Here is a 21,622-nt window from a genome sequence, read left to right as displayed (position 1 = left end):
AGATCTACATGCCAAGGAGGAAAATAAACAAGGAGTGCCTGTCTGCCTTTTCACATGCAAACTAAGATTACACTCAGAAGATAAGGTTAATCCTTATTTATAGAGCAAAGCTGCCCAAAAGTGTGAGAGGACACCGTGCATTATCTGTGATGTAAAACTAGTAAACATGTTTGCTTCACCAGGGAGTCGTTTTCAGAATGATTCTTTCAAAGCTGTGTTCCTGAGGTCAGGCATTTTCAACCGAATGTTTTATGACAATAGAAGAAAAGTCAGAGCATTGTTGCTTCTGGATAATTCCCAGGCTTACCTTTCAGCTGGGTCACTAACCAGTGAGGATGGTCAGATAAAGGCATTTTCTTTTTCCTCTTTTTTAAATAGTGAGATTTGTAAACCATGTGAAATTTAATGTTAATCTGCTCAAAGTTATTCCTTATAATTGTTTTCAATAGAAATTAGATTATACAGTTAGCCATTTAGAATGAATGTGGAAATAAGTATAATGATCTCTTCAGTTTTCCTTATAACCTACTATGGCTTATATGCTTCAAAGAAAAGAAAAAAAAAGTTTAAATGACTAGAGACTCCAGGAAGACAGGTTGTAATTCACTTAAATTTCATTACATATTATTAATATGATTAGTGGTTTAAGCATACATTGACCCGTTTTAAAACATTTTTCCATTATAAAACTCTGCATAATTAAAGGTTTATAGTTTACTTATAATTTAAATCCATAACGCCCAGATCCCTTCCATACTTATGTTTTGTCTAATATGTTTGAAACACTAAGTAAAAAAGAGAAACTATGTAAAATCTGTGTAAAAAGGATTTTCTTTCCTGTAAACACTTCAACTTTGAGTCACCCAAGGAATCAAGATGAGATCCTGAGCAGCAAACAACTTTATAGGTGGACGGAAGAATACTGGAGTGGGTTACCATGTCCTCTTCCAGGGGATCTTCTTGACCCAGGGATGGAACCCGTGTCTCTTACATCTCTGCATTGGCAGATGGGTTCTTTACCACTAGTGAAAGCTTACCAGAAGAGGGGCTGAATTGGAGACTAGGTGAAGACCCCTGTTGGAATGCCTTTTTAGTGCCTAAGAGCAATTATATGGGCCTCCTCTTTGCTCCGGCATCAAGGGAAACATTCCAAGTAGGAGCAACATCAGTTTGGTGACATCATAAGATCTGTATGGGGGCTATAACAGTGGCTGCAGTGGGGAGAGGGTACATCCTTATGAGACTTACCATTCACATCAATTACCATCTTACCCAGACAGAACTGCATGCTCACTGGTTCCGGTTTTGTTCCCTGTGACTTCTGCACTGATGTTCTGCAGAACCGTGCTGGTCACCCTAACTTTGCCTCACTCTACCAGGAACTGCCCAACACCCCCACAATATCTGAACATGTATTGTGGCTCTCATGTAGTAGGCAAAAGGATCACTTCACATAGGAAGGTGTCAGATTACCTACCACCTTTCTTACCTTAACCAGGGGAGAACTTCAATTCCGGCCTGGAGACCCCTCCCCCTGCCACCCACCACCTCTCATCAATGCCCAGATTACAGAGCCCAGAGTCCCACTCGGTACCTGGTGTGATGCACACCCAGAGCCATATGTTCATCGATCACGCTTGTAGTCATCACAAATAATAACATCTACAAGTGGGAGCTTTTTCAACATACATATCTTACTGAAAAACGTAAGCATTTTACAAATGCTTCTGCCAGCTGGGTTTGTCTCCTCCAAAACACTTGGGAAAGGGCTTGCATGTATCTTTTCAAGCTAGCATTTTTCTTTTTCTTTTGTGATACGTACCCAGGAGTGGAATTGCTGGATCATATGGTAGCTCTATTTTTTTGTTTGTTTGTTTCTGAGGAACATCCATATTGTTTTCCATAGTGGCTGCACCAATTACATTTCCGCCAGTGGTGTAGGAAGATTCATATTTCTTCACATTTTTGTCAATACTTGTTATAGCTCTTCTTTTTCATAATGGCCATTCTAACAAGTGTGATGTGATATCACATTATCATTTTGATTTGCATTTCCCTGATGGTTAAGAGCATAGTGCATTTTTTTTTCTATTTATTTTTTAATTAAAAGATAATTGCTTTCCAGAATTTTGTTGTTTTCAGTCAAACCTCAAAATGAATCAGCCATAGGTATATATATGTCCCTTACTTCTTGAACCTCCCTCCTATCTTCCTTCCCATCCCATCCGTCTACTCTAGGTTGTGGGTCTCAAACAGAGACCCTGTTTGATTTCCCTGAAACATACAGCAAATTCCCATTGCCTATCTATTTTACATATGGTAATTTAAGTTTCCATGTTACTCTCTCCATACATTTCACCCTCTTCTCCCCTCTCCCTGTGTCCATTAGTCTGTTCTCTATGTCTGTTTCTCCACTGCTGTCCTGCAAATAAATTCTTTGTTACCATCGTTCTAGATTTCGGGTATATGCATTCAGTTCAGTCGCTCAGTCGTGTCCGACTGTTTGCCATCCCATGGACTGCAGCATGCCAGGCTTCCCTGTCCATCACCAACTCCCGGAGTTTACTCAAATTCATGTCCACTGAGTTGGTGATGCCATCCAACCATCTCATCCTCTGTCATCCCCTTCTCCTCCCGCCTTCAATCTTTCCCAGCATCAGGGTGTTTTCCAATGAGTCAGTTCTTTGCATCGGGTGGCCAAAGTATTGGAGTTTCAGCATCAGCATCAGTCAATGAATATTCATGACTGACTTCCTTTAGGAGTGACTGGTTAGATCTCCTTCCAGTCCAAGAGACTCTGAAGAGTCTCCTCCAACACCACAGTTCAAAAGCATCAATTCTTCAGCGCTCAGCTTTCTTTATAGTCCAACTCTCACATCCATACACGACTACTGGAAAAACCATAACTTTGACTAGATGGACCTTTGTTGGCAAAGAAATGTCTCTGCTTTTTAACATGCTGTCTAGGTTGGTCATAGCTTTTCTTCCAAGGAACAAGCGTGTTTTAATTTCATGGCTGCAATCACCATCTGCAGTGATTTTGGAGCCCAAGAAAATAAAGTCTGTCGCTGTGTCCGTTATTTCCCCATCTATTTGCCAGTAAGTGATGGGACCAGATGCCATGAGCTTAGTTTCCTGAATGTTGAGTTTTAAGCCAGCTTTTTCTTCCTCCTCTTTAACTTTTACCAAGAGGCTCTTTAGTTCTTCCTCGCTCTCCGCCATAAAGGTGGTGTCATCTGCATATCTGAGGTTATTGAGATTTCTCCCGGCAATCTTGACTCCAGCTTGTGCTTCATCCAGCCTGGCATTTCTCATGATGTGCTCTGCATAGAAGTTAAATAAGCAGGGTGACGATATACAGCCTTGACATGCTCCTTTCCTGCTTTGGAACCAGTCTATTGTTCCATGTACAGTTCTAACTGTTGCTTCTTGACCTTGACCTTCTTGATATATGCATTAGTGTACGACATTTATTTTTCTCTTTCTATTTACTTCACTCTGATAGGTTCTAGTTTCATCCACCTCATTAGAACGGACTCAAATGCATTCCTTTTATGGCTGAGTAATATTCCATTGTGTATATGTACCACAACTTCTTTATCCATTCATCTGTCAATGGACATCTAGGTTGCTTCCATGTTCTAGCTATTGTAAATAGTGCTGCAATGAACAGTGGAGTACATGTGTCTTTTTCTTTTTTTTTTTTCAGGTTAGCTTTCTGTCGTTTGTAGTTTTATTAAAAATTCTCAATAATTCTAATGTGTAAATAAAGGGAAATCACCAATGAAATTTTAAACACAGCCTCAGCTTTTAAAAAAGATAAAATTCTAAGCCAAATATCCTCACCACCACGTTGTTAGTAACATTCACACTCAAATGGCTTACTTTTTGTTATAAATTTTTTTAGAATGGAAACCTACTAGTGCTGGGTTTTGAACATGGAGGAAAAGCAAGTGCTAGTGTGGCTGTTGGCCCCTGGGCTTTAGTGGCCTCCCCCACCCCACCTGTCAAACCAACATTCACATTCTCTTCTTACTAATCCCTTCTTAAAGCTAAATTCAACTCCCCCTTATCCAGGGCAAAGATTCAGAGTGAGAGGGAAAATGAGGACATTACTAACCCCAGCTAGTAAACTGCAGCATTATTCTACTGCTTCTATGAGCGGGGCCATCACTGTCAGTGCCTCTTCTTCTTCCTGGTTCTTGTTCCCTGTCTTCTCCAATCACCACCATTGAACGTGAACACTGACATTAATGAACACATCAGTGAGACTGGAGAAACATTCCACCAGGACAATAGCAGGCAAATGGAAGCATGGCTTGAGTGGTTACTTTGCCAAAAACTGCTCAGTGAGCTACCAAAAATTAGATACTAATTTTCACCCATGAAGAGAGTCAGTGGCAGAGTCGAGTTAGGACTGATTAGTTGAAATTTAATAGCAGACATCTGGTGCTGGAGTCTTTCTTTTAATGAAGGGTCTTTCCAAGGAAGACATCTGAGCAATCACAGTTTCTCATATCAAACAGAACCCCAAAATAGACGGAAATGTCTACAGTAGCTCCTGATCCTGGTGTGCCCATGTTCCTCCTTGAAAGCATCTATTTACTTTCTTAAATTGTGGATGCCAGTGGAGAGGAACCAGGAACCATTCCAGACACGTAGACAACATACACAGGCTGAGCCGTCTGCCTGTTGAGTACACAGCTCCGGGTTGAAGAATTTCTAGGGTTGTTAGAAGAATACAGAAGACTTCAGAGGGAGCAGGCTCTGAGGTGGACGCGAATACCTAAATCCACGGGGCCGCACTTCTAGGCGCTCCAGCACGGTGATAAACCCCAAACACACACACACACACCAGAGCCTCCGCCGCCCTCCACGCCCGCACCTCGGTCTCCAGGCAGGCGGGCACTCGCGCGCGCCCCTGGGCACACTCGCCGCCCACCCGCATCCCGCTACGCCGCACGGCCGCGCCCGGCGGTCCCCACGTCCCCCTGCCCGCCCGCCAGGGAAGCGGTGGCTCCCGGGCTGGGGGCAGGGCCGGGGGCGGGGGGGAGCTGGCAAGGGAGGGGAGCGCCGCGGGGCCGGGCCTCGGCGCCTGGGGAGGGGAAGAGGGGCGGGCACGGGGCGGCCTGTCTTTTTCAATTTTGGTTTCCTCAGGGTATATGCCTCTGAGTGGGATTGCTGGGTCATACGGTGGTTTTATTCCTGGTCTTTTAAGTAATCTCCATACCATCTTCCATAGTGGCTGTATCAATTTACATTCCCACCAACAGCACAGGAGGGTTCCTTTTTCTCCACATTTATTGTTTGTAGACTTTTTGATGAGGGCCATTCTGACTAGTGTGAGGTGATATCTCATTGTAGTTTTGACTTGCATTTCTCTAATACTAAGGGATGTTGAGCATCTTCTCATGTACTTGTTAGCCATCTGTATGTCTTTGGAGAAATGTCTGTTTAGGTCTTCTCCCCACTTTTTGATTGGGTTGTTTGTTTTTCTGGTATTGAGTTGTATGAGCTGCTTATATATTTTGCAAATTAATCCTCTGTCAATTGTTTCATTTGCTATTATTTTCTCCCATTCTGAGGGTTGTCTTTTCACCTTGTTTATAGTTTCCTTTGCTGTGCAAAAGCTTTTAAGTTTAATTAAGTCCTACTTGTTTACTCTTGTTTTTATTTCTATTACTCTAGGAGGTGGATCATAGAGGATCTTGCTTTGATTTATGTCATCAATTGTTCTGCCTATGTTTTCCTCTAAGAGTTTTATAGTTTCTGGTCTTACATGTATGTCTTTAATCCTTTTTGAGTTTATCTTTCTGTGTGGTGTTAGGAAGTGTTCTAATTTCATTCTGTACATGTAGCTGTCCAGTTTTCCCAGCACCACTTATTGAAGAGGCTATCTTTGCCCCATTGTATATTCTTACCTGCTTTGTCAAAAATAAAGTATGGATAGACGCATGAATTTATTTCTGGATCTTTTTCCATTGGTCTATATTTCTGTTTTTGTGCCAGTACCATGCTGTCTTGATGACTGTAGCTTTGTAGTATTATCTGAAGTCAGGAAGGGTGATTCCTCCAGCTCCATTCTTCTTTCTCAAGACTGCTTTGGCTATTCGGGGTCTTTTGTGTTTCCAAATGAATCGTGAAGTTTTTGTTCTAGTTCTGTGAAAAATGCCATTGGTAATTCGATAGGGATCACATTGAATCTGTATATTGCATCTGGTAGTATAGTCATTTTCACAATATTGATTCTTCCTACCCAGGAACATGGAATATCTCTCCACCTGTTGTTTTAATCTTTGATTTATTTCATCAGTGTCTTATAATTTTCTGTATACAGGATACAGTTCTTTTGTCTCCTTGGGTAGGTTTATTCCTATATATTTTATTCTTTTTGTTGCAATGGTCAATAGGATTGATTCCTTAATTTCTTTTCCTGCTTTTTCATTGTTAGTGTATAGGGATGCAAGTGATTTCTGTGTATTGATTTTGTATCCTGCAACATTGCTAAATTCACAGATTATCTCTAGTAATTTTCTGATAGTATCTTTAGGGTTTTCTATGTATAGTATCATGTCATCTGCACACAGTGAGAGCTTTACTTCTTTTCCAGTCTGGATTCCTTTTATTTCTTTTTCTTCTCTGATTGCTGTAGCTAGCACTTCCAAAACTATGTTGAATAATAGTGGTGAGAGCATCTTTTAATGTACCTGTTGGCCATCTGGGCTTCCCTGGTAGCTCAGAAGTAAAGAATCTGCCTGCAATGTGAGAGACCTGGGTTTGATCCTTAGGTTGGGAAGATTCGCTGGAGAAGGGAATAGCAACCCACTCCAGTATTCTTGCCTGGAGAAGTCCATGGCCAGAGAAGCCTGGCCAGCTACAGTCCATGGAGCCTGCAAAGAGTCAGACACAAGTGAGTGAGTAACACTGGTCATCTGTATGTCTTTGGGAAAATTTCTATTCGGATCCTCTGCCCAGTTTTAATGGCACTATTCACTTTTCTGCTCTTGAGTTGTATGAGGTTTTTACATATTCTATTTCTTCCTTCAGGTGATCTTCCCTACCCAGGGGTAAAACCTGGGTCTCCTGAGTTGCAGGCAGATTCTTTACCATCTGAGCCACCAGGGAAGTTCCCATATTTTTTTTGGATATTAGCCCCTTATCAGATACATGACATGCAAGCATTTTGACCCATTTAATAGTTGCCTTTTCATTTCATTGATGGTTTCCTTTGCTGGGCAGAGGCCTTTTAGTTTAATATAGCCCTGCTTGCTTATGTTTTGCTTTTGTTCCTTTGATTTTGGTGTCAGAACCTCCTGACTTCTTCTGTGACCATGCATAGGAGCATACCAATCACTCTAATTCTGCCTTACCTTAGCAGGGTCAGGAGATTTCCTTAAACATTCTTATAGTCCTCAAATATGTATGTGTGGCCTTTGTGTTGTGGCCCAAAGGATAATTTCTCATAGGGATCTATTTATTTACCTACTCTCTTTCTTTCCTTAATGAATTGTTAAGCCTCAGAAATCACCAGTTACGCAGGGCAGTTTGAGAGATCTGGTATCTCACAGTGGGGCATTTAGTCATCTAGTATCAGGGAGGCAAGGAAAAGATGAAGAGAGCATGCAGTTCCTCTAGTATGTGCCAGGAAGACTCTCATCTATTGGCTTGACATAGGCTTCTTACAGCCACCTGATATGCCCTACAGCACCATCACACAGCACACCACATGGCCTAGTACACTCACTTGCATTGGCTGGAGTCACCTGCAAAAGTTTCTTTTCCTATAAGGCTGTGTATTGTTCATGGACCTAGAAACTGAAAACATTATTCCTGCATCGGGGATGTCTGAATTATCTCACAAGCCAATAAAATGGAGGAATACAACAGATCCAAAAATTGCTTATTTAGTGTTATTCATAAGGCCTTCCAGTTCACCTTTGAAAGCAATTTCCTGCACATACTCATATAGGGTTGATTTTGAATTAATTGCATGGTGGTAGGAAAGAGACGGAGAAGGCAATGGAACCCCACTCCAGTGTTCTTGCCTGGAAAATCCCAGGGTCAGGGGAGCCTGGTGGGCTGCAGTCCATGGGGTCGCTGAGGGTCGGGCACAACTGAGCGACTTCACTTTCACTTTTCACTTTCCTGCATTGGAGAAGGAAATGGCAACCCACTCCAGTGTCCTTGCCTGGAGAATCCCAGGGATGGGGGAGCCTGGTGGGCTGCCGTCTGTGGGGTCACACAGAGTCGGACAGGACTGAAGTGACTTAGCAGCAGCAGCAGGAAAGAGAAGGGGGCAGAGATCGATTCTGATTGCGTATGGGTTGATACTTATTGCTCATAGATGATGAGAACATGCAGTATCTCTGTATTATTTTTCAACTTCCATGTGTTTTGATCATTGTCATGAAGTTTGTGAAATGCAATCTGTTTGGCGAGAAGCTACAAGTGCAGGCCCTGGTGCACATGAAGTGCTCTTTTAGCTCATTAGTCTCTGGAGAGCAAGAAAACAAACCTCACAGTGCACAATGTGCCTCAGCGAGACGGGGTCAGAGGTGCTCTGGAGATGCAGTTTCATCCTAAACTTTGGGATTTGTTGAAAGATATTGAGAGAAGAATGGGATGGCTATATTTATGAACCACATTATCTAGGAGAAGGAGGGTGAACTTGGCATTGGTTGGGGTGGGGCTGAAAACCTGGGAATGGGTAGACAGTGACAGGAATCTTGTAGAGAGTCAACAGCAACATAAGTTGTATCTAAACCAAAGCAAGGCTAATGGGGGATGGATTCAAGAAACAACAGGAAGTGGAGTCTTACTTACTGGATACATGAGGGAGAAGGACACAGCCAGTAAAGAGACGACTCCTGATTTTGGAGTGGATGGTGGTGACACCACACAAGATAGGGAACTGAAAAAGAAAAGAAGGGTATTTTGGGTTTTTAGAAAAGACAAATTCAATTTGGAACAGTTTGACTATGAACACTTGAGTGTGCCAAAAGCAGCTAGATCTCTGATGAGAATCTACTTGGTTACCACTAAGGGTTGGTTCTTGATATTGCAGGGTAATGAACTCATTTTTGCAAGAGTCAAAAATTAAGATATACTCACCAGAGACTGATCTACAAGCTAGAATGCCAATCAGAACTACAGTGGGAACTATAATGGTCAGGGTAAAATACCAACACGAATTAGAAAGCAGAAAATATTCTTGAGGGAAAGTGATGCCAGAACAGATGTATTTTAACTGGGGACCTCAGAAGCCCCAGGTGAAAAATAATAGTCTGCAGTTCCATAAATCTTCCAGAGGAAAACAATGTGGTTGACTTTGCAGGTTTAAGTCCTCTGTGGCATAAAAGGCTGAGCAAATCCGTATGCTCCATGGAGCACACAGGTGATGGAAAAGCATAGATAGGGATTGGTGGAGGCAGAGGGCAGAACCGAGGGAGGGCAGGAATCTAGTGGAGCTCTCAGCCTTCAGTTGCCCTCCCAGCGGCCCCACTCCCCGCACCCAGAAGGAGAGGCAATAGTACCAACTGGCTTGCTCCTGAGGCTTCGGGAGGCCAAAGGTTCAGGTACACCAAAGAGACAGCAGGGGGAGGCTGTGAGGGGGTTTCAGCTGTAGTACACCCTGAAAGTCGCAGGGTGGCTTTGTCTTTCCCAAATCCAGGGAAGGTTGATGAATAGAATCCCTTCCATTTCCTGTGTTCTTTTTTCTTCCTTTGGATCTCGGCTACCCACTCTGTGCAGCTGAGGGCAAGCAGATGAGAACTGGGTGAAGGAACTACAGATGAGGCGGAAGGAGTGAGTTGTTTCTGGATGGTGCACAGTGGAGGCGCCCCCGCAGCCAGCCAGGCCCTTACCCATACTCGTGGCCACACTGGACCCATGACAGTCGCCAGGTGGGTGCTACCCACGCCAATTTGACCAGTCACGAAGCTGCGGCTCAGAAAGGCCGAGTGGCCTGCCCTGGTTAAGTGGTAGAGCTGCTGTGTCTAAATAGAGAGTTTATGCCCTTGACCCTGACGCAGTGCTGCGTTTTGACGTCCTGAGACTAAGCAGCTCTTCTGACCAGCTCAGAATCAAGCTGATCACTAACGAAGACGGGTCCTCATGGATAGACCGCTTCTGCGTGTCAGCCACTGTGCTCAGTGTCCACTAATTGATGTGATGTGAATTGCCAACACAACACCCCCTGGTTTTCTGATATAATTCAAAGAATCCACCAGTAGATGGCGCAGCTCCACTGGGTTTTCGAGTTATAGGAGGCTCTGCACACTCACGTTGACATATATTCCTCCCACTCCCTTCGTGTGTCCCAAGGTCTCTCTTCTCTTTCTTATCTTGCCCTTATCAAAACTGGCTGTGCACGGATGACTGTCCCTGTCGCTGAAGGCCTTGGCAACACAACACCTTTAGGGCTTTCTGATGTAGTTCGAGGGATCAACAAGCAGATGGCGATGCTCCACTCAGAAATCGGAAGAATGTAATGGATTCCTGCTGCTGCTGCTGCTGCTGCTAAGTCGCTTCAGTCGTGTCCGACTCTGTGCGACCCCATAGATGGCAGCCCACCAGGCCCAGCCGTCCCTGGGATTCTCTAGGCAAGAACACTGGAGTGGGTTGCCATTTCCTCCTCCAATGCATGAAAGTGAAAAGTGAAAGTGAAGTCGCTCAGTCGTGTCCGACTCTTAGCGACCCCATGGACTGCAGCCTACCAGGCTCCTCCATCCATGGGATTTTCCAGGCAAGAGTACTGGTGTGGGGTGCCATTGTGGTTCCTAAGTTATTTATTTTGGCTGTGCTGGGTCTTTTCTCTGGCTACAGCGAGCCAGGGCTACTCTTGGTTTCAGTACGTGGGCTTTTCATTGCGGTGGCTTCTCTTGTTTCGAAGCACAGGCTCTAGGGCCAGAAGGCTTCAACGGTTGTGGCTACCTGGCTTCGTTGCTCTGTGGCAAGTGGGATCTTCCTGGACCAGAGATGGAAGCCTTGTGCAGTGAACTGGCAGGATAATTCTCAACCACTGAACCATCAAGGGAGCACTGGAAGGTGAAATCTTAACTGCTGGATAACCAAGGAAGTCTCACAAGTCATGGATTTAGATGCAAGGACATATGACAGGGGCTTGGTTGCAGAAACAAGACATGAACTTGTCCCCTGGGACCAGAGGGGAATCTGCCACAGGGTGCAACTGACCAGAATCGTGCAGAAAAGCCTGAGCTGAAAGTCAGGAGACCTGGATGCTAATCTTGGCTCTGCCACCCATTAGTTTTGTGGTTTTCGGTACATCACTGTAAGTCCTTTTTTAGTTTAAATGAACTAAACATAAGTAAACTACAGTTTACTTATGTCAACCTTTCGACTCTCAAGATATCAGGGAGTAGTGCTTTTCAAACTCTAATGTGCACTGGAATCACCAGTTATTATGAAAGTGTAAGTCCTAATTCAATAGGCCTGTGGTGGAGGCCTCAGAGTGACAAGTTCCCAGGTGATACTGATCCTGCTGGTCCCTGGACCACACTTTGAGTAGCAGGCAAGCGTCCACTACAGAAGTGGCTCAAGGGCTCTCACTGCTGGTGTGGAGGCCAGAGGCAGGACTCTAGTCACCAGCCCCTCCCCAGCTTCAGCAAGAGCAGCTTGTCTTTTGATGTCCTGAGACTGAGCAGCTCTTCTGACCAGCTCTGAATCGAGCTGATCATAACAAAGATGGGGTCTTGTGTACAGACCACTTCCACGAGTCAGTCACCGTGCTCAGTGTTCAGTGATTGATGTGTACTGGTTCACATGTTCCTCAGAGAACCATGGAATTACTCACCATCTCGCAGATGAAGTGAACGACAGAGAATCTGAATGTGCTCAGTCGCTCAGTCCTGTCTTACCCTTTATGACCCCCATGGACCATAGCCTGCCAGGCTCCTCTGTCCTTGAAATTCTCCAGGCAAGAATGCTGGAGTGGGTAGCCATTCCCTTCTCCAGGGGATTTTCCTGACCCAGGGATCGAACCCGCCTCTCAAGTGGGTTTCAAGCAGATTCTTTACCACTCAGCCACCAGGGAAGCCCAGAGAGTCTGAAGGACCTGGCCAAAGTGACTCCGCTCAAGAGTCTGGGTTCGAACCCAGCTAGTTTCCCCTCCCAAGTCTGCTCCAAGCACCACGTGCCTGGTGTATAAGAGGTAATGACAATTTCCAGTACTGCTGGTGTTCTGAAAAGTCCCTGGTGACTTAAGGGGGTACCCTGCATCCCAGATGTATTTGCAAATCTTGTGGTGTGCATAGAAATCTGAAGCACATAGTCAGTTCATAGATTCTTATTTGCTCAAGATCTTGCACCTCCTATAACTTGAAAACCTGTATATCTCGTCCTCACGGTTTGTTCATTACAGAAAGCAAATTCTGCCAAAACTTGGTGAAGGCTCCATGCTCCAGTCCAAGGCTGGCCAGAGCTGGTTGATCCCTTGAACTATATCAGAAAACCCTGTGGGTATTGTGTGACCAAGAACTTCATTGACAGAAGCAGTCATGCATATACAGTCAGTTTTGTTTTTTAAATTGAAGTACAGCTGATATACAATATTGTGTTAGTTTTAAGAGCACAGCAAAGTGATTCGGTTTTATATATGTATATTCTTTTTAAAATTTTTCTGAGTTATTAGAAAATAGTGAACATCGTTGCCTATGCTTTACAGTAAGTCCTTGTTTATTTTATATATAGTAGTGTGTATACTGGAGAAGGCGATGGAACCCCACTCCAGTACTCTTGCCTGGAAAATCCCATGGACGGAGGAGCCTAGTACGCTGCAGTCCATGGGGTCACGAAGAGTTGGACACGACTGAGCGACTTCGCTTTCACTTTTCACTTTCATGCATTGGAGAAGGAAATGGCAACCCACTCCAGTGTTCTTGCCTGGAGAATCCCAGGGACGGCGGGGCCTGGTGGGCTGCCATCTATGGGGTCGCACAGAGTCGGACACGACTGAAGTGACTTAGCAGCAGCAGCAGTGTGTATACGTTAATACCATACTCCTAATTTATCAAGGGTTTAATTTCCAAAATATACAAACAAATCAGGAAACTCAATATAAGAAAATGAAAAAAATGGGCAGAAAAGCTAAACAGACATTTCTAAAAAAAAAAAGACATAGATGCTAAGGGGATGAGAAGAGAGGTCTTGGGGCACAGAAAGGGAGTGGGAGGAATGGGTGTCAAGATGAGGTTGTAGAGCCTCTGCTTTAGCCATATGACTGGGATTCCCAGGGTGACAGAGACTGGCTTTCTGTTAAATTTGACCTTGCAGAAAGGGCACCCGGCAAGGCAAGGTCAAACTGCAGTATTTCGCAGGTGGCATGTACATGGAGAGTTGCCATCATTATGAGGTCATGGAAAATGAGAAAACAGAAACATAGAGAAAATAGTCTACTGGTCTCAAAACATCAAAGAGAACTGAGAAGTTGCTTCCCTGGGGCCTGCACTACTGTGCCTGTAGGCCAGGAAACGGGTGCAGGGAGGCACGGTGCCATGCCCACATGCCCAGAGCTGGTGATCTGTGGAGCTGGAACCCACCCGGCCTTTCATTCCTGGGCTAGGGCTCTGCCCTCTGTACTCCTGAGTGCAAAACCCTGTTGTAGAGAGAGGTAGGAAAAGCAGGATGGAGAACACTCCATGGGGTCTGGGTTAAGGATGTGCACAACATCTGAATAAAAAATGCTTTAAAAAGTGCTCCGATCTGCCGTGGTATTCACCTGGAAACAACTTTCGATAAGACTTTCCAGAACAATTGCCTCGAGAACATCGATGGAATTACCTTCCAGTTGTGTCTGGGGCATTCATTGGAATTCCTGCCACATGTGTCCTGACATTTCTTTTTAATCTACACCATGTAAAAATGCAATCTTTGGCTGCCAGTCTCTGGGAACTGGGAAAGTCACCTATGGCTCTGCTGGTCCGGGTGGCCAGGCTGCTCTGAGTTAACCTTGGACCTGGAGCTGGCCATAGCAACGACACCCCAGATTACTTCCTGGGTACACGAGGGGTCGCATTCCTCCTGACTGAACCCTCCCATGAGCCCTGCACCTATTATGCTCTCACATGGTCTGTGTGGGCTCCTCTGTCTGGTCCATGGGTTCGGTGCTCAGGGCCTACTTTGGGGTCAGGCATGGAGAGGAGCCCAGGAAATATGTCTTGCCAAATGAGCGGCTGAGGGTCTCTGAAGAATCGCCTTCCCTGAGGCCCTCTGGGTGCCACTGTGACCCCATTATCAGGGTGAATGTTAATGAGCTACAGGGGATGTGTGGCATAAATTGGGATGTGGGAGGCAGGGGAAGGAGGGATTCCTGAGGAGACCTCGGATTTCTGGGTAAGGGGTGTTGTGGGTGGATGAGCAGTGGCGGCTGCTGCAGATGGACCCTGTGGTGGCCACAGAGAGGGAGGGCTGTCATGGCAGCCACTGAGGGAAGCCTCGAGAAGGGCTTGGTGACCAGGCAAGGGAGAAGCTGGCCTGAGGTAGCCTTGGGGACTGCTCTGCAGAAGAGGCAGAGGCTCCCAGGTTCAGCCTGGTTCCCAGTGCTGAGGCGGAACACAGCCTCAAGATAATCAGGAGCTTCTGCCACTGTCAGTGGGGCAGTGGGGAGTGAGATTGTCTCTGAGTGCGCAGGGTTGGGGGGGATACCCAGTGCCTTGATGGGGAGCTGTGGCCCATGGAGGCCTACTGTTTGTGGAGGTTGGGAAAGTCCGTCATAGGCCCCAGGAGGCGCTCTGGCCAGAGGGGAAGCCCCACTGTGCTGGCTTTCATGGGTAGGCACTGTCTGGGCATCTTCCTCCCGCCTGATTGGGTGTGGGGGGCAGCAGAAGGGCTGGAATGGGCCTCCCTGGAGGGGCTGGGCAAGTGGGTGCAGGGAGCTGAGAGCTGGACGGGGTGCAGGGTGCAGGCTCAGAAGCAGCCTCAGGCCCAGGACAATCATGGGTGCCAAGAAGGAGACCCAGAGGCAGCGAGAACACTGGACCAGAAGCCACAGGCTGTGCCTGGGCCCAGATGCTGAGTCAGCCCTTAGCTCAGGGTGGTCGAAGTGAAAGAGCAGAGCAGGAGATGGCAGGAAAGACATAGCAGGAGAGGTCTGGCTGAGACCAGAGGCTGAAGCTAAGGAGGGAGAGCAGACAATCATCTCTTGGGGGCGCCGAGGGTGCCCAGATAAGGGCTGGGGAGGCTGTGTGCTCTTCCTCCCTGCCTGGGTAGGTGAATGCAGGCGTGGAGGTGGGGTCTGAGCTGGATCCTGGTCTAAGGGTGGGCAGAGTCAGGAGACAGACAGGGAGGATGTGGAGCAGAGAATGAGTCCCTCCAGTGGGGTGACAGGACCCTCGGGGAATGTCAGGGCCAGGCCTTAAGATCTGCCAGTAGCTCAGAGCCTTGGTCCTGTCGTGGGACTCTGCTTAAGCACAGGTCTCAGCCACCCCACGACCTGACATTTCTGTTTCTGTGCGCAGAAGAGGGCCCTACCTTCCTTCCTCTGAGGTGGGTGCTGTGCTTCTCTGCAGGCCTCCCTCCCCCAGCCTCTGACCACCACCCCCGCTCCCTCTGCAGCAGTCTCGGAGTCCCCACCCCGGGCCCTGTGATGGGACAGCTTGAGTCTAAGGTGGAGGGAAGGGAAGCTGGTCTCTGGTCCCCAACGTTGATCTTCTTCAAAACTGGGCACCAACCTGGCTGCCAGGGAAGCGATGGGTCCCTGCCACCTGCTGCTGCAGAGGGGCCTCCGGGTGACACAAAATGATCTGCAGACGGTCCATTTCACCTCACCTACCTCAGCCCATCCTTGGGGTTCAACTGAATTAAGTGCTTTCTAACACCAGGCTTTAAAATAAAGAAAACACTTAGCTGTCTGGTTATTCAAATAGTTTGTGAATGGGACAAACTAGGACACTCGCTACATCTTAGGCCAGGCCTGTGCTGCTGACTTCTCATCATGGGAGCAGCGCTCCAAGTCAAGTCCTGTCTCAGAGCATCTTCTGAACAGGCCACCATCCCTGCCATGACCCCACCCACTTATAGCCCTCAGGATGCTCCCCTGCTCCAGCTTCTGGCCACCAGAGTAGGGTGAGCTCACCCCTAGCCCCTCTCCTCCAAGGGGGCACCACACCAGAAACAAGAGGCCTCCAGTTTTTATTTTATTCAATTCAAAGAATATTTTTTATTAACTTAGACAGACACAAGATTTGACAACACTGGAAACAAGAACATTTCTCTGACCAGACTGCGCTGACTGGTGCAGAGTTCATCACACACAGAAAAGGAGCAGTGGTCTTATTCAAGTCAGTGATTGTGTGTAAGCTCCACTGCCTGAAAAACAGACTGCAAATAAAGTGCAAAGAGAGCAGCAGGGGCCCAGTCGGGAGATGAGGAAGAGGCGGGACAGCAGAAGCAGCAAAGGACTCAAGATCAAAACGGTAAGAAGAGCAGTGGCAGGAGCATGTGCTGAGGACGTGTCCCCGCCCCTCCCACGGCCAACATCTTTGGGGGCGGACAGCCCCAGCCAGAGCCCCACAAGAAGCGGGGATTCTCTGCAGGTGACGAGGGGTCTCTGATCCCGGGGCCCCTGAATCTCCAACATACTTTCTCCACTTTGGGAAGCAGCTTCCCAGGGCCCAGGCAGCTTCAACAGAGCCACGAGCCCGGGAAGGACAGGGAGCCCGTCCTGCACTGCACACCAGCTAAACAGCTCTGCACCCTCTGCAGCACATAGTCACTTGTGTGTGCACAAGCAATCACACACTTGTGCACAGACACACACCCATTCACAAATGCACACTGACACGTGTATTCACACACATACACACTCACATCCGCACATTCACACACAAACATCTGTGCATTCATGCATCTGTACTCATACCCACACACTCATCCACACACCCCCCTCACACACTCACACACTGAAGCCCTCATGCATGTGCATACATACTCGCACATACATGCCCACACACACCCCACACTCACACATGCACTCAACATGTGCGCTCACACACCCATTCACACACAGGAACACACATATTAAGTAAAGACACTCTCTAGTGCCCTCCCCAGGTCCTCTCAGGCTGGCCCAGGAAGAAGCTGCGGCTGGGGATCCAGTCACCCAGAGCGTGAGATCCAAACTTGAAAAGGGCACATTTACGCATCAGCCCCAAGGAGGCCCCTGGTCCTCCGCTCCTCTCCTCCCCTGCAGCCCATGTCACAGTCTCTCAGAACTCCAGGGATGCAGTCCAAAGGCTGGCAGTCTCCTGGAAGTGGTCCTGGAGGGACACAGTTGGGATGGAGGAGGGGCCACCAGGACCAGGGGTTTCCAGGCAACTTGGCACAAGGGAGGAAGCCATCAGCGCCCTTCCGTCTGTGGGAATCTGCAGGGGGCACGTGGTAGCCCAGGTGCAGCCTCAGGCCTCGGGGTGAGGCAGGCAGAGCTCTTCAGCCGGGACCTGGGTGGCTGAGAAGGGCACATGGTGTGAGGCTCAGCCCCTCTGTCCCAGGGGCAACCAGGCTGCTGTGGTTCTTAGTCCCAGGAACTGAGGACCAGGACCGCAAGCAATCAGTGAGGGGGCAGATGTGGTTGTGGGATGGGGGTGAGGGCCAGGGCCTCTCCCGGCTCCCCTCAGTGCCGCTCCTGGTGCACCAGTCAGCAGCACAGCCAGGACCGCTGCAGGCCCATCCAGAGCAGATGCTCCTGTGTGATCCTAGCAGGAGGGGCAGCCTGGAGACAGAGACATGGGGTCATGTGTGGGTCTCAGCTCCACCCCACCCACTTGTATCCCTTCCCTCCTATTACACTCGGCCCCAGGAGCCAGCCAACACCCCCACCCAAACTGAGAGACCTGTGCCACTCAACACCAAGGAACCTCTGGTTAAGCCTTGCATGGGGCTTGGGTTGGGTGGGGAGGCCTGACTGTGTGTGAATACCTTGCTCCCCAGGGGTTCTGGGACTCATCTCTCCTGTGACCATCTCAGCTTAGACTGTCCCCTGGTTCTTCCCTGTGACTTGCCATACACCCCACCTTCCCTGCCACGGGCCTTTCTCTCTAGGTCCCTTGGGAGCCTGTGCTCCCTTCCCCCATCCCACTGTGCCAGGTCTCCCAGAGACTGGGGGGCAGGTGGGGAATTCAGGCCCGGAGGCAGGTTCAGCTCCCCCACTTCTGATCTATGTGACAAGGGCAAATGTCTCCCTTCCCAGAGCCCAGCAGATGGGAAGAACAGAGCTCTGCCAGAGTGTCTCTAGCTCCATCCATCCTCCCTCATGCCAGTACTGGATCACCAGGCCACCCCTCCCCTCGGGCTCTCCACCTGGAAGGCCCTGCCTCTCCTTGAGGGGTCAGGCCCTTCTCTCGTGCGCTCCCCAGGCAACTCTAGGGTCAGGGGTGCCCCAGGCAGGGATTTGATTCTCTTGACCACACAGGGGGCAGTTCACCTTCTATAACACCAGTTCTTGCAAGAAAAACATGGGGACTTGAGAGTTTCCTCCTCACCCAAAGACGTCCCTGTCTCCCCAACTGTCGCCTACCCTACAAGCCTCTTCTCCATCTGCTCTCCCATCCCAGCCTGACAGCTGCCCTCCACTCAAGGAGACCCCCACTTTCCCAAATCCTTTGGGACACAGGGGCTTCTTGAGGCTGTCCAGGACTGGAGCAGCGCATTCTGTGGCACCAGGAGGGCACTGATAGGAGGTGGAGGGAGCGTGGCTGAGATGGGGCAGGGCTGGGAGGAACACGTCTTTCCCTCTTCCCTGTCCCCTGATGCAAAGCTTTGGAGGGTGGAGAGGAGCAAGAGAGACAGCAGGAGCAGGCAGAGAGCAGTCCCAGAGACCCGCCAGGAGGAAGTCTTGTGAAGGGCTGAGAAAGAGACAGACCTGGGCTTGGGCCAAGAACACAACCATCCATCCAGGCTGCCTCTCGAGGGGTGGAGGACAAGGGGGCCAGCATCTGCTCTCTTCCAGGGCTTTCTGGGCCTCTCCTGGGCCATTTCCCTCTATTCCCCTGTGTTCAGGTGACACTACCGGGGCCGTGGGACAAGGTGATGGGCTGACCCTCCGAGATACCCAGGCAGCTGCCCCTCATCCCCATCTTGGATATATGACAAGGGAGTCCAGAGGGCCTGCATGCACCCTGCCTTGCCTGCTCTCGGCCAGGCAGCTTTCCAGGCTGGTTTCCTCAGGTCCCTTCCTCGTCTCCCCAAGCCACCCGGCAGCCTGGACATCTAGATGTCATGGCCACCACCTCCCTCCAGCCTGCAAGGCCAACCTCTGGCCTCCTACCTTTTCGGTCGGGGTCAGTCATTCATGTTCCTACTGAAGAATTTCTTCCTTCTGCTCCCCGCTTCGGCCAAAGTGAGGCAACAGGTCGGTTGCACTCAGATAATTTTCTCGAGTTCGATTCAAAGGGCCCGTTTTAAGAGTTTCAGTGCAGTTCGTCACCGGCCGCGAAGTGGCTGGCCAGAGCCGGGGCTCGGTGGCTGCGTCCTCGGCGGAGGTCTAGGGCCCCGAGGCCTGATCCGCCCCTTCCTCGTTCCCCGGAGCGTCCCGGCGGCCCCCGGCCCAGTGATCCTTCATGCTGATGCCCCTGCCGTCGCGGCTGGGCGGAGGTGGTAGCGGGCGTTCACTCGATCCTCACCTGCAGGCGCACGTTGAGCATCACCGAGGCCACGATGTAGAAATAGGGGAAGTTCATGCGCAGACGCCAGGCCAGGTCGAAGAAGGTGATCAACGTGCGCGTGAGCCCCTTGCAGAAGGCACCGTACGAGCTGCGGATCGCGGCTGAGCGCGCCAGCCGCACTGCCACGCCCGACAGGGCCGCTGCTGCCGCCGCCGCAGACAGAGCCCCCGACGCCGCCATGGGCCCGGGCCGGCGCGGGCCCCGCGGACCGACCGCAGCACGAGCTGGCGGACAGGTGGACGCGAGGCCTGGAGCCGCTGGCCAACAGCAGTCGCGTCCCACCCCGCCCTGTTCCGCCGCGCCCCGCCTTCAGTCTCCCCTCAGGGGCTGGGCTCCCGATGACTCCTCCGCCACAGCCAAGGCCCCACCTGAGCTGCCTAGGGACAGCTCCGCCCCCTCGCCTGCACGCACATTGGCGACCGCCTGCGCAGCTCCGCCCCTAGCATGGCCCTGCCCCTTGTCGGGTACCACAGAGCTGCTGCCAACGACTCAGCCCCACCCCCGGTACCTGCCCCTCTGAGAAGCCCCGCCTCCTCCCGGACTCCCAAGAGAGCCGGAGGGCCTGAAAGCTTTTTTTGTCAAGTGCTGCCCTCCTGGGATCCTTTTGCAGAATGCGCTATTCTGCAAGGAAGGCCCACCCGGAGCTCTTTATCCGTTTACACCATCCCCTTTCCCTCACTGTCTCCGCAGAAAATCTGGCCAGCTAGCCACTGCACTTTTAATTCATGTTTTTTCTGGTAACTCTGCACTGTGGAATTTCACCAAACCTACATGCTCATTTTCCCCCCGTTCATGTGTATTTCGTGACTGCTCCTTTACCCCATTGTCCTTACCTTTCATCCCATGGTGATTTCTATGCACTCCTCTTTGTCTGTCTTTGCCCTGGATGCTGCGCAAGGTCTTCTCAGCTATACATTTGCCCTCATTCACTGCTGTTTATCTGCTCTTGGGTTTTAAAGCCCTTTCGTGGTTTCACCTAATCTTTATCTAAACCAAATCCAATTCAAAGTCCATGACATTTTCAGAATTACTGAAATGTGCTTGCTTCATTGTAGTCAGGACTTTTAAAAAGCCGTCTGCAAAAGTTGATTCATGAAGATTTCATCCCAGTTTTCACAAGGAGGGCTGGCCTAAGTTAATACCTTACTAATTCCTCTCAGAATGCCTGTTCACAGTCATACTGAATATCTCTGTGACATCTGTATAAATGTTTAAGAAACCCAGCAGATTCATATACACTGATTGAGCAGTTGTCCTGGAGAAGAGAGAGTTTGAGAGGCACTAGATTATTGGATCACAACAATATAACCATGCATGAATATGAATGCATAAAAAAAATCATGGTAGATAAATGTCACATTATTGAACATCATTTACTCTGGTTAAGGAAGTAGAAAGAAAGACATACTTTTTGTTTTTCGTGTATATGTATGTATATCCATTTGTGTATCTGTAACTATTACTTGTATAATACAACAAAAATATTTGAAAAAGAGGGGGCCACATGAATATAGACTTAAGCTACATAGAAACCTTTTTTTTTTTTTTTTTTCCTAGACTGGATCCTGCCTCATTCATGTGCAGAGCCTGTTCCCTCCAATCATTTCTGAAACCTCTTCTTGGCCACATCTCATTTATCTTTAGCATTTTATTATGAAATAATTATAGACTCAGGGAAGTTGCACAAATAGCACAAAAAAGACCTTGTGCCTTTTACCCACGTACCCCAATGGTGACATTTTCTGTAGATGCAGTATAATATTAAAACTAGGAAACTGACACTGGTATATTACTCTTGACTAGACTACAGGCGCAATTCGGGTTTCTCCATTTTTCTAACCTGCATTAATTTGTGTGTATGTGTGCCTGTATCGCTCTAGCAATTTTATCCCATGTCAGGATTCATGCAACCACCACTATGATCAAGATACAAAAATATTCCAACA

The 21,622-nt window shown here is 48.6% G+C and overlaps 1 protein-coding gene across 1 annotated transcript; it reads right to left on the bottom strand.

Annotated features, from left to right (window-relative positions):
- Positions 1-4,411: 4,411 nt before the first annotated feature.
- Positions 4,412-20,122, bottom strand: LOC147341316 (small integral membrane protein 10-like protein 2A). The gene is made up of 3 exons (XM_086389180.1): positions 19,280-20,122; positions 8,824-8,911; positions 4,412-6,890 (listed from the first exon to the last, which is right to left on the bottom strand). The coding sequence occupies exon 1, from the start codon at positions 19,854-19,856 to the stop codon at positions 19,620-19,622; it is 237 nt and encodes a 78-aa protein (XP_086245306.1). The 5' UTR covers positions 19,857-20,122; the 3' UTR covers positions 4,412-6,890; positions 8,824-8,911; positions 19,280-19,619.
- Between the last annotated feature and the right edge of the window lie 1,500 nt (positions 20,123-21,622).

This window comes from Bos grunniens, chromosome X, assembly GCF_055505025.1.
Source record: "Bos grunniens cultivar Pamir isolate PY7600 chromosome X, Bosgru_T2T1.0, whole genome shotgun sequence".
In the NCBI taxonomy this organism is placed as follows: Eukaryota; Metazoa; Chordata; class Mammalia; order Artiodactyla; family Bovidae; genus Bos; species Bos grunniens.
Note: the sequence above shows the minus strand (reverse complement) of the source record. Positions and strands in the feature narration are given on the sequence as shown.